General features: G+C 36.8%; 2 protein-coding genes across 7 annotated transcripts in view; both read left to right on the top strand.

The window, feature by feature from the left end:
- The window catches only part of ec (ubiquitin specific peptidase echinus), an 85909-nt gene extending 77670 nt beyond the window's left edge, over positions 1–8239 (top strand). For all 6 annotated transcript variants that reach the window (XM_073083743.1, XM_073083748.1, XM_073083747.1 and 3 more), the window contains 3 exons: positions 2924–3226; positions 3336–3455; positions 3585–8239. In XM_073083743.1, coding sequence (XP_072939844.1) covers positions 2924–3226; positions 3336–3455; positions 3585–7859 — 4698 coding nt within the window. In that variant the 3' untranslated portion in view covers positions 7860–8239. The remainder of the gene's footprint in view (positions 1–2923; positions 3227–3335; positions 3456–3584) is intronic.
- Positions 8240–9373: 1134 nt separating this feature from the next.
- The window catches only part of LOC140750197 (mannosyl-oligosaccharide alpha-1,2-mannosidase IA), a 97287-nt gene continuing 93095 nt past the window's right edge, over positions 9374–13565 (top strand). The window contains exon 1 of the mRNA XM_073083610.1: positions 9374–10228. Within this exon, the coding sequence (XP_072939711.1) occupies positions 9617–10228 (612 nt within the window). The 5' untranslated portion in view covers positions 9374–9616. The remainder of the gene's footprint in view (positions 10229–13565) is intronic.

Raw genomic sequence — 13565 nt, 5'->3', positions numbered from 1 at the left:
ATACACAACATACAAATGCTTTCCGAAGACTGAATCTAATCAGGTACTGTTTAATGTATTACATTGCTAATATGTCGTTAGAACTGCTTACAGTTCCTAATCTTTATTAAAAGTAAGCTTTATTCATTATGTAAAACATTATGTAAAATAAGGTAAGTATCTTGCTTACCAATTAGGTACTTAAATGGCATTAGACGATTACCTCGATGCAATTCGTGACTCTATTGAATAACGTTTTGTTAATTGCTAAATGTTGGTAATTTGCTGCTTCAATGATAAAATAAATATGTACTTATTTGATTTAAAACTTATTGGGTGTATACAAATAGAGAAGAAAGTCGAATCGAAGCAATAACTTCCAGATTCTTCGAAAATTTGCAACTTTCGGGGTGAGACTCGTAAAAGAAGATTTGTGTAGAAAGTTACGGTTATTATTTCAGACAAATTACAACGAAGGTTTGAAAAATTATGATGCATTGCTTGTTACCGTCCCTCTAAAAGCCTATTGTGTGGACGTTTTAAAGGCAATTTGTCCGAGGAATATTTAAAACAAGACAGTAGTATGTATGGCCAATCGCGGCCCGCCCGCTGCTGCAACTCGCGCCTTGAATAAACTATTGTTTCCTATAGAAATAAGACAATGGGTACAATATCGGTTGGTAAATTTCCATTTAAGTTCTAAGCACGTGCGACGTATAAGCCGTAAGCTTATAATATAAATTATGGACGCGTAGTAAAGTTTTATGGTGTGTGATAAAGTGAGCTTTAAAACTTTAAGTTTGAACGCGTTAGAAACAAAGTAAAGTAATATGAGTTAAAACGGGAGAAAATTGTATAATAGCAATAGATATAAAAACATGTTACCGTTTTGTTAATAAATAAAATAAAATAAATAAATAAATGTAGGTACTAGGAGATCAGAAACCACGAGTAGCAAGCGGTGGCGCTGGGAGCGTTCACCGCACCATTCTCACGCAACAATGGCCGATACCGCGAGTTCTCACATCACCCCGGTTCGCTTGTGCCACTACTGTCATCTAACGTGTGATGCATTAGTTCCGTTGTTTTAATTTTCTTATGTGATAACGTGAGCATGAACTCTCCAACTTTCAAACACTATCTTTTTCAAACTAATTATAATGTGGAGACTGTTCGAGACAATTTTTAACATTTTGGTGTATAACAAATTATAATACAAATTGCAATGAAGGAAATAATTGTAAGAATAAATAATAGTATCACAAAGTTGTATATAAAAGAAAATTTAATAAATTAATCAATATCAAAAATCTTAGCAGTTTTGTCAATCATTGAAGTTCAATCAAAATTGAATACTGGATTTAAATGTAATACATAGTTCCCAAGAAATTTTAGATTCCAAATAAATCCTACTATCGGTCCGATTGTTTGCCCAACAGGTGGCTGTGGCCTACCAATATATTAAAATTAAGCCAGAAACACATTTAATATTATAACAGTTTCAAACATATGTATTTGTTTATAGAAATATATCTTTTTAAATTATTAAAACACTTGAATAAAAAGAAATAGCTGTGACGTGTTAGCGAAGATTATTTCGTCGTATAAGCGTCTCATAATAATATCTAATCTAACTCTACATAATTTATTTGTTGATGAACCCGTTTATTGGACTTACTATGTTATTAATGCACTTATCCGTCTATTCATATAAAATATGAAGTTTTGATCATAAATGTTCCTTATTCATCCGTTGCCTGGCTTGTAACATGTAACATCTACGTAACGGAAGACACGACGCAAGCTGCGTCCGCTGATGCACCGGATAACGCACCGCTTGCTCATATTGACAACTTTTTTAATATCTTCAAGGATTGTCGCGTCCGAAATAAATTAAAGTTTAATATCGTCAGGAATTTTGGCATCACTTAGATTGCTCGTATTGATAACTTTTTTAACATCTTTAATCATTGTCGCATCCGCAATTTTAATTTTAGCATTGTCACGAAGTTTGGCATTCGTAATATGATTCTAGGCTTTTGTGGTATATTGAATGAATATGGATTTATCGCTACTCTCAAATACATGCTTATCTGTATCAGCGAGTCCCAACATTACATTAATAATAAGATAAAAGTATGCTTGGGTATCCGAAATATTCGTAAATAAAATACATATACATCTTGAATTAAAAATGATAAACAAAAATTAAATAAACACTACGCACAACCATAGAACGCAAGACATATTCAAGTTTTTAAATACACCGCCAATTGCGTTGCAGTATTGTTGACCTTCTAAAATGATATCTATAACTTTTCTATCGTTGAGCCCCTTGTTCAATGTGATCTTGGTCACTATGCTTTGTTGTTACGAAACGAATACTACAACGTACCAGACTTACGTCGCACCGCGTGGCTGGGTCTCGGCGCGCTCGTGACCTATCATACTCGTGCTATACTGGTTTTGTTCCAACCCGAGCCGTTCCGTTACTCAAAATGATATTCAAACTTACACTCAGGCGGGTAAAACTTGTTATCGCGTGCCCAATACTCTGATTAAGTCGATTTACGATTGCGGCTTTCGTTGATGACCGGAATGAACTTTAAATTTTTCCTCGAGAGCCTTTCCTCGAAACAAACTTTTAAGTTTAAAGCATCTGCGAAATGAAATCGCTGTCCTAATTCTCGCTTTGGTCGTGCAATGCTTCTATAGTAAAGAGAAAGGACCCGTTTACGATTTACTTGTATGGTCTAACTACTTGCACTTTATTTTAAAAGTAGACAGTTAGTAAATGAAAGTAATAGTACGTACACGGTGCTTAGTTGATTTTCCTCGATAGAACTTGACTAAAGTACTGCAACATTTATATACGGTGTACTAGCTATTCTAGTTTAATGTTTGCTATTTATTTTAATTAAGTCTTTGTTTTCTTTATTTCCAGGAACTTTTCGCTCAACTACAATGGTCTGCGGAACGAGCACCAGCAGCGGACGGTCTCCGGCGCGCTCTCGGCGGCAACGGCGCTCGCTTTCAGCTGGGCTGCATGGCGGACGCCAGCGAATGCTTCGAGCACCTCCTGCTGAGGGTCCACGCTCATGTGGCCGCTGGTACCGGAGACAAGCGCGACGACGATGCTTGCAGAGCTCCACATTGTGTGCCTCATCGGAAATTCGCCATGATGCTCGTTGAACAGTCTGTCTGTGGTGCCTGTCAAGCTACGTCTGAACCATTGCCTTTTACTCAGGTATAACTTCCCGAACTTTTCATTTTATTCTGATAGTTTTGACACAATGGCAACTGCGAAGGTTTTTTACTAGTTGTAGTAAATTAATGAATGTCTTTTGTCATTACAGATGGTGCATTATGTATCAGCGACGGCTTTGACTGCTCAAGCAGCGCTCGGTGAGCACGGCGATAGTTTCGGCCTGCTGCTGCGAAAAGCAGGAGGAATGGGCGATATCAGGGATTGTCCGGTAATTATTATTTATTAACTATAATACTATACACAGTATATAACGGTGAATTCCAATAAATATTCTCAAAAATAATAGACATATAGTTAAGAAATAATGATTATAACGTGATTTTTTTCATCTTTTTAGAATGCATGCGGTGCGAAAATACAGATCTGCCGAACACTAATGAATCGCCCAGAAGTAGTCTCCATTGGAATGGTTTGGGACTCCGAGCGACCGCCAGCTGAACACGTGGCAGCAGTGTACGCAGCTCTGGGCACTGAACTGCGCCCCACGGACGCCTTCCACGCATGTGTAGACCGCGCCTGGGCAGCGCGCGCCACTCATCGTCTCGTCGGTCTCGTAACATACTATGGCAAACATTATTCCACTTTCTTCTTCCATAGTAAGTTACGTTTATGGATATACTTCGATGACGCCGATGTCAAAGAAATTGGACCCGAATGGTCACATGTTGTTGAAAAATGCAGAAGAGGACGATTTCAGCCGTTATTGCTACTGTATGCGGCAATCGACGGGACGCCATGCGACACGCGCCATGCTCCTAAAGATGTTGTGCCATTCCCTGCACCTGAACCTAGGCGTGCGGTAACTCCTGCGCCGGAACGTCCTGCGGCTGGTTTTGCGAGGCGAGCTGTTACACCAGGACCTGATAACGAGAATGACTACGTTAGTAGGAAAGCTGTGGAGAATATGTTAGAAGTGCAAGCTAGTCGCCGTGCTCAATTGGCACGCAGTCTTAGCACTAGTTCTGCTTCTGATACACAAGAACGGCCGAGAGCTAGAAGAGATTCCGGAAATTGGAGTGGGGATAGAAATAGCGCATCATCTGCATCATCATCTACAGCAGAAAGTCCTTACATGTATTCACGTGGTAGAGGACCAGGAAGTATCCCAAGTAGTCCAACCCGGAAAGGAGAATTATCTAGCGGTGGTTCGTGTGATGCAGGATATGACTCGTATTCATTATCCTCGACAGATAGTCTACCTCTACAACAAGGTCTTCGACATAATTTGCAATTAGCGCAGATCCCTGAGTTAACTACCCGAGGTGACTGTGAAGCCCTATGTTTGGAAGCTGATAGACTACTTGAAAAATCTCGTCACGCAGAAGATGCTGCCGATTATGAAACAGCACTTGTATTGTGTGACGCTGCTGCGTCAAAGGCTCGTGCTGCAATGGATGCTCCATATAATAACCCCCATACGATGACATTTGCAAGGATGAAGCATAATACTTGTGTAATGCGGGCTCGCAGCCTTCAAAGACGTATGGCTGGGAATAGGATAGCTGAAATACCTCAAACTGTTCCTGTGAGAAATACGAAAGGTGGGCTCGAGAACACTACAATTGAAATCTACGCAACACTGCCTAAGAAAAAGGGATCATCTAAAAAATCACCCAAAACTGTTGAGGAAGACATTGATAATATACCACGTGAACGTCCTCCCAGACATAAATCTCGTGAAGAAGAAAAAGTTAGAGAAAAACGTTCGAGAAGTGAGGATCGTGTACGTGCTCGGAAAGAAGTGCCAGTAGCTAACGAGAAAAAAGAAGAACCAGTTGAAGATAAGAAAGCAAACAAAAAACAACACAAAATTCGGAGAAAATTATTAATGGGTGGATTAATACGTCGTAAAAATAGATCTATGCCGGACTTGACCGAAGGAGCGGATGCAAACACTGATAATAATAACAAAGACAAACGAGTATCGTCTATTGATGACGCCGAAGTTGGTCGAAGAAAGAGTGAAGATAAGACAAATTTGAGCGGTTACTTATCTGAAGGCCATTTAGAGTATTCTGTACCGAGTGGAACGAATCCCAATCTGGAGAGAAGTAAGCTAATGAGAAAAAGTTTTCATGGGAGTGCTGGCAAAATGTTGACTGCAGCAAAAGTGCCTCCACCACCGCCGCTACGAACGACTTCTCAGCTTAGCGGGCCTAAGTTAGAATCAGAAGCAGTCGAGCATGGCATACAAATGAGACCACAGCAACCTTTACCTGCAACTCGTAATGAATACGGTTATGTGCAGGATAACGAAGAAGACGGTGGATTTTCCGAACAGTATGGTGATGAGCCTCAATCATTACCTTTCTTGCCATCATACGATGGGGATTCGGTTAATCATTACGACAGACTAGATGATTCACCATCTCAAAATTTCCATACGGTTGTAACTAAAGCGATGATTCATCAAGAACAAAGTCCAGTCAAAAGAGACCCAATGCCTAACATTCAACCATCACAAAATAACATTCAGAATCTTACAAATGCATTTGATAATGGGGTAGATGTGGTTGATTGTGCCTTACCGGTAAGAAGATCACCACAAATATTTGATTTACCTCCTTATCCAAGTCCAATGAATTCTGTAAATCACTCAAGACAGCCAAGTGAAGAATTCCCACCTCCTCCTCCACCTATAGACTTAACACCATTGCAAGAAGAATTAAATAAAATACAACAATATAATGGAATTCAGGGGGCTGAGCAAGAACATATAGAAATTACGAAAGGGTCGCTATTGGCACAGTTGCAAGAAAAGAGAAATCAAATTTTGAGACATGAAGAGGCAAAATTAAACGCTTTAGAAATGATAAACACCTCTGGTGATACTTGGCTAAGAGAGTTGCAGGCTAAACAGGCAGCTTTAAAACTGAAAAGATCTGGTTCTTTGGAGGGACAATTGTCAAGTCCAAATGAAAACCATATCCAAAAAGCGTACGAAAATAATAATAACGTGAGAAATATTGCATCAAAATTTGAAAATACTGCACAAAACGCATCTGTTGATAATGAACGATCTCATGTTGGTTATGTAGGGATAAGCGCTAATAGAGATGTGATAAATTGTTCCAATCAGTCAAACGCGGGTATGTATAATCGGCGTGCATCATCTTCTTCCATCGATACTAAACAAATAGAAGATGAATACAGCGATCAAAAATTAAACAACAATAATGTACAATATGGTGATCGTACAAAACCGAAAAAGAAATCGGTATCGTTCTGCGACCAAGTAATATTGGTAGCAACTGCGGAAGATCAAGAAGATGATAGTTACATTCCAAACCCAATTTTAGAACGTGTTCTTAAATCGGCCATGAATAAAACTGAAATGACTACAGTTCCTCTGCAGACAGAAAAGCCTTCACTGCAAAGGCAGGATTCTTTTGATAGCCAGTCTTCACGTTCTACAATATCGTCTTTATCACAAACATCATATGTACCGAACGATGCTAATCCCGCCGAATACTTCAGAGTACAAAACTCATACCCGACATACCCAGTTGCACAGACAAGGCCACAGCAGCAATACAATCCACAAAAAGCTGCTGCACACGGAGCAAGTACCCCGGTTCAAATCAATCAAAATAGTACAAATAACAGCCAGATATATCAAGCTCTTCCTGCTAATACTCCACAAAATGCAACAAATCCTATCCCATACACTCAACCACCGAACGCGTATCCTAATCAAAACAGTGCAAGCCCCCCGAACTTCAGCCAAAATCCGGCTAATCGATTAACTCCTACTGCTCATAACCCTCCTTACATGTCAAAACACATTCCAAATCTGCAAAGGCCTGTACCTAATACATATCCACATCCACCAAGCCAACTTCACCAAATAAACCAGCCTCCTAACAATGCTTACTATCACAGACTTCCTCAACACTCAGCAACTCCTACGATAACAACAAATAATTATAGTACAAACCGTCAGTACAATCAAACTACATCGAATAATAACTCTTCGCCTTACCAAAGTGTGCCCACCAATTCGTTGGCTTACCAGAGCTACCATAACCCACCGACAAGCTATGCTAACTCCGATTATTCTAGTCGATATCCCCAAGCCAATGGTGCAAATCAATATAGTGCCCATTCACCGTACCAGAGAGTTCCACCGCCGCACGGCGACATGTCCGCCGACAACTACAGTAACAATAATTATCAAAAAATCGCTGGAAATTATTACGTAGAGAATAATAATCCTAGTCGAGTATCAGATGTAAGGCATTATGCTAATTCGCAGCAACAGCAGCGTCCCATGTACAATCAAAATGTAAACCCCGACGGCGTAACGAACAACGAACAAGTAGGCCAATATCAATATGCTCAAAATGCTTATAATACATACCAGCATTTACCGCCGCCAAAACATATTCAACAGAAAAAGTCAGTATCTTTCGAACCAGGCACTAAGGGCGGAACGGAATCCCCAGTGCCGCCTCAGATGAACAGTAACTATTCTAGTGGCGATAGTCAAAGTGTTCTATCGGCGAGTCAAAAGTTGCCATGTAATTTGTGTCGTAAAAAGACTGTTAATTCTCCGGCAATATATTGCCCCGACTGCGATTTTTATATGTCTAGGTTTAAGCCTCGTTCATAGCACTAATTTTTAATACGTTGATACGTACATACTTAAAAATATTATATAGTGTAGAGCGGTCATGAATGATCATTGACGAACTTAATAGTTCAGTGAATGTGGTGCCCGGGATATCGAAGTTATTAAATTTAAGCATGTAGTTATTTAATGAATTTACTCGTAATTATGTAAATTATATTACTATTGTATAAATAAGAATGAAATGATCTCATTTGAGGATATTAATCATAAACTTAATCTCTACTATCCTTTACCTGATAATACACTGTAATACTGAACTCGAATCTAAATCGTAGGCTTATAAAATAATTATGAACTACTTATTTTTGTAATATAAAAGTGAAAACAATGAATATAAAATAAAAACACAATTCAATTAATTTATGTCTGTTATTTAAACCTTCTTCCTATAAAACATGAGTTTTCAAGCGCACCTAATATAGTATGTCTGAAGTTTAAGAATATTTTAACGCATTTTAGAACTCTACCAACAAGTGATGACCGAAGTGCTGGAATGGGATTCAAACCCCCATCTTCAACTCTTGAAACCATTTATTACTTCTACTCCATCCTTTGGGAATCCAAGTTGTCCCAAAGGAAAATCCTTTGCTGAGGTCTTCGTGCAAGACCTACGGCCTACCATAAAAATAAAAGTATTATTAACGAATATTAGTTCAAAAGTTGTAATGATTAAAGTAAATAAGTAATATCCTACATATTATTTATCTATATAAAAAAATTATATACTGAAATATCTATGAAGATATCATATAGAAATGGGCCAGCAACTGAAAAATATAGTTCAACAAACTTTTCTGTGCGTATGGCAGTGGTACCACTGGTGATTACAATATTGCTAGGTTGTTAAAAATACCTAAAAGGTGGATAATATTAATGAGTACAATAATCATTTTTACATTTTATTACGAATCTCTATTAAAAATATTGCTTTTATTAACAAATAACATAATTTCTAGTTTTAATGAGCGTACATTTATTAAATTATCGTAAAAACTTTACCAAGAAAAATTGAAAATTCGCTCATGAAGCTGACAACATAGGGCCCATAAGCAATGGAACAAAGCTGTTTCCGAAAACTGCCACACGGACAAAAAACTTTATTGGACTATGTATTTTTTTAATGAAGCCATAATCGGGAAAATACAAATTGATTTTGTATTTTCTACATGATTGTGTAAAGCATCAAAGAGACTATTTAAACTACTTTCTTATGTTGGTTCGATAGAAATTAGAAATACCGAATACTTAAGTATTCGGTATTTCTAATACCCTTAAATGAATACACGAAATTAAGGACAAGCTATTACTACCATCACTGCCATCTGCTATCTACAAAGTAATTTTCTTTGTACCTTACTTTGCTAACGTAAAGAACAGTTTTACCTACTGGCTCTAGATGGCGCTACCTACAAGTTATATTTATTTTGAATGAGGTAACACACCTGACACCGATCAACTAATATTACTAGTGATTGAAATGAACACTTGAACAAATAAATGAGGTTAATATCTTATTACAATACGGATTTTTATTTCGTTATTATTCATTGAAAATTGGTAAACTTATGATTTTCATGGTAACCCAAGCCTCTTCAGTTTCTCACGGCGGATTGGGAAACATCAAGTTGGCAGTTCTTTAATGGCGACCGCTCGTGACGGGCTGACGGTCGTCAATCATAAATTGACACTGTTTATTATTTAGAATATTAGATAGATAATATTGTGTTTACGTAAACATGACGGGGATTTTGCCTACTTACCAGCGCTTCGTGAATGGGGTCCCCGTGCCGTCCATATCCCGAAGGTCGTTTCGACTTCGAGAGAAATATTTGATTGTTTCTGTACTTTTGACATTCGGAATCGTGTGGCTAGGCGCACTGTTTTACTTGCCAGAATTTAAAAGTTCAACCAGTGTGAACGACAGTGTTTATAATGTGTACAAGCGAATCCAGAAAGCTGGGCCAGAGTTGCTCATGCCGCCTCCCCTCGCTCAGAACGAAGTCGGTGAGTTTCCCGTGGTGGGAATCGTCCGTCACGGTGAAGAGGGTGATGATCCGCATTTGCTGGAAGATAGGAATCGCCTGCGGGCTAAGATTGAAGAAGACATGAGCATGAAGGTTTTAGAAAGGCCCCAGTTCGATATAGCGCCTTCTGTGTCGTCTTCTCGCGGTCCTAGCAAGCCTCCAGTGGACGCATTAGAGATGCCTGTAGCTGGGAATAACGCTCTGAGTAAAGATGTGTCCCCAGCTGGACCCAAGGCAGAAGGCTCTGAGAACAAGTATGTAATTGCACCAATCCCTCCAGATACTGACATTGATACCAAGCATAAGTTGGACACCATTAAAGAGGTAAGCATTCCACGTTTTGTTTATTATTATTTAAAAATAAAATGATTGTTTAATTTAAGAATCAAAGTATGTGCTTATTAATTCTCCTAGCACATTATTTGTACACTTCTTCTTATAATTTGTCAGTGATATTGTTAACTTTAAAGACATTGTGTAATACCTGGATGTGTCATGTGGTAAGACATCCTTAAAAAATTACTACTGAAAGTGGAAATAATTTGAAGGCACATGAAACAATTAGAAATTTTCTTGAAGGTTCTAGATGAAAGTTTTAGTTTTCTTCCATTTTAAATGAATAAATGGTTCACTATTTGATGTCCAAGTCTGTGGTGCTTATAAAGAATTCTATTATTAAACATACTTGTTGATTGAATAATATTATATATATGCTAAATATGTATAATATATCAATTCACAAACAAGAAGATATTTTCATTAATTATATCTGGATAAAATCCACAGAAAATACTACAGGCATAAAATTACTGTAAAAATGATCATGTTAACTTCAGGTTGCATACTTATGTTATATTCTTATTAAAATCTTCTGAAACAATCATAACTTGAATACCTATGAGCAATGTGTTCAATACTCTGAAAACAATATTTGTACAAATATTTAAGTTCATAAGATATATTTTCGAGAAACCAAAATATATACATAAAAGAAATTGCTCATTTAACAGTCTATGCACAAAAGTCATTGGACTAATAATAATATACATACAGGAATATCAATATTATTTGTTTTATAGATCAATATCGTACTAAGGTACACCAGTAATACTAAATTGCCTATGACAGTATCCATATTGTCACATGTAATCTCAATTATTTGGGTTATCCAATGTGAATGATGCAACAATTTAAAATAGCTTTGGTTGATACTTCATTGTATATTATAATGATAAAATAAATTATTCTGGCAATGAATTCTGGTACAAAAAAGGCCCCTATTTGCACTATCATATATGAATACTTTTTTATTTAAAATAATTTGAATATCATCTAAAGAGCATCTAAAATTTAATTACAATTATTCTTTAGAATATCCTCTTGATATAAGTGTAATTTTTTCCATATATTAAATCTTTCCAACTTTAATATACGGCAAATATTTGGGTTTTTTCTAATGTGAGTAGACAACATTTTCTCCCGTTTTCATCCTAATGTAACCTAATTTCATCCGTTGTAACCTGTGCTTTACGAAACTATAGAGCACACTATAAACTTAACAGGTAAAATCATACGTAAAAAACATAAAATGCATGGTTTTCTAATCAAATTGTGGGCAGTAATGTGTAAGATTGATTTTGAATTAATAGCAGATCAGATAGATGGGACATGAAATGCTAAAACGGATGTGCACCTTTCTTCATTATGATTTAGCACAAAATATACTAGTATACAAATTAAACTTCGATAGTTCTTTTAAGATTACTTGTCTTTAGTAGTTTTAAGGTTTATATTTCCATAGTGTGTTGTTTATTGTTTATTGTTTACCCAATAAACAAGTTAATCCAAATTCAATGAAATATGGTAAGCTGATAGTAAGAAATATTTAAAAAAATTGTTCCTCTTCACCTAATAGAGCCAATATGGATCTTCTCCGCTGATTCTTTTTAAACTTTTCCAAAGAAAACCTTTATTTATACAAAAAGTTTAATGTTTTGCTTTTTTCAGTGTAGTTATAGGTTTATTTTGATTAAATTTCCATATTTATACTTATTCCATATTTCCATATTACTTATTATGTGCGTTCCTAATGTACCATTTAGTTGTAGCGAAACGTGGATTCGCAATATTTACTCATGTAAGTGTATGATTTCATCATCTTACTGTCGCAAATACGCAGTTACTCTAATGTTCATTTTCTCGATTAGTTGTTATACTCTCATTAATGTAACAACTAATAGTGAAACCACTTTAAAGAAAGCTATTTACTTTAATAAAGGGAAAACTACACAATGTATAAAAAGGTCTATGATTACACTGAGTACTATTCCATAATTGAAGATGAAATTAAATATCAATATCTCTAAATGTAAAGTCACATTAAGCTCAAAAGGAAATTCTTTGGGATTCGGTTACGGCTGCGACGCCGCCATACTGCGTTTGCGTTCGTCATAAATCGAAATTCTATACTATTCGACGTAGGTTGTAGATGTACATTGACAACATTAATAACTAAAATCGCGAGGGCGTGTTGGTAGAAGCTGCTTACATTACGTAAAAACAATATACAATATCCATAGTGGCGAAAATCTGGTAATAAGTTACACTGATGAACATAAAAAAAAACGGCAGTAATTTGTTAATGATTACGACCTCATAATTGTTTCAACTGTTAAGTAAGCTCATAATGTTACACTTGAGAACGTTACGTGTTTGTACGATGACTCAAGGCAGAAGTTAATTAACGGATCCGTTGCTACTTGCTAGAAAGCACTCCGGTCATTTCGACGCTACTTATCTTACTTTCGCTTGCTTTCTTTCAAGCTCTTTTATTTCGTTCCCGAGATGTTTTTAGTACTGACGCTCCTACTTGTTTTGCTCTTGTTTCGCACTCCATTTTTTCATCCTAATAAGCTTGTTGATCTTACTGGATATTTTTACGAGAGTTACTTCGTGCGCCGTTGCTTTCAATCTTAGATACAATTTTTTATGTTGTAGATGTAGTAAAAAGTATAGAAATAGTGAGGTCGGGTACAGATACTTTACTAGTTATATATCGACCCTTGAGGATGAGTTGGAATGCCTCGTATAAATGTCCCATTTATACCACATCCTTTAAACCAGTCTATCGCCCTTATAAAAGTGCTTTAAACTGCTGTTAAGGAAAACATAATTCACAAAACTCAGTCAGTCTTTTTACACGGATCTTCCGTTTTGTGTACGATTCGTTGCAGATGTCCTTGACCACGTAACATTTGAGAGGTACCATAGTCGACATTATATTTATAATAGTGGCAAATATCAATATGTTGAATATATTTGCGTGATATCCGTCATAATTAATATACATTGAAACAGGTATTTAGCTAATACATCCTCTATATTGCCGTTCTACTCTGTGTACTTAATTACGCTGTACCCTTTACAATGTTCTCTCAAGTTCTCTGCCGCGTTTGACATTAATTTCACCGTGGTCGATGACCGCGAGGCGCCGGCGACATCGCCACACGCTTGTGACATTATGCATGCATGCATATCAAGTGAAATTGCTCAGGTACTCCACGGAGTTAGTTCATTTAATGCATTAATGCTACGTAGGCATTTCGATATGATAATCCTTACTAATATTATAAATCCGAAAGTAACTCTGTCTGTCTGTCTG

The sequence above is a fragment of the Epargyreus clarus genome, unplaced genomic scaffold, assembly GCF_041222505.1.
Source record: "Epargyreus clarus isolate Ecla_fem2 unplaced genomic scaffold, WU_Ecla_fem_2.2 ptg000019l, whole genome shotgun sequence".
NCBI classification, from domain to species: Eukaryota; Metazoa; Arthropoda; class Insecta; order Lepidoptera; family Hesperiidae; genus Epargyreus; species Epargyreus clarus.
This window is presented reverse-complemented; position numbering and strand designations above follow the sequence as displayed.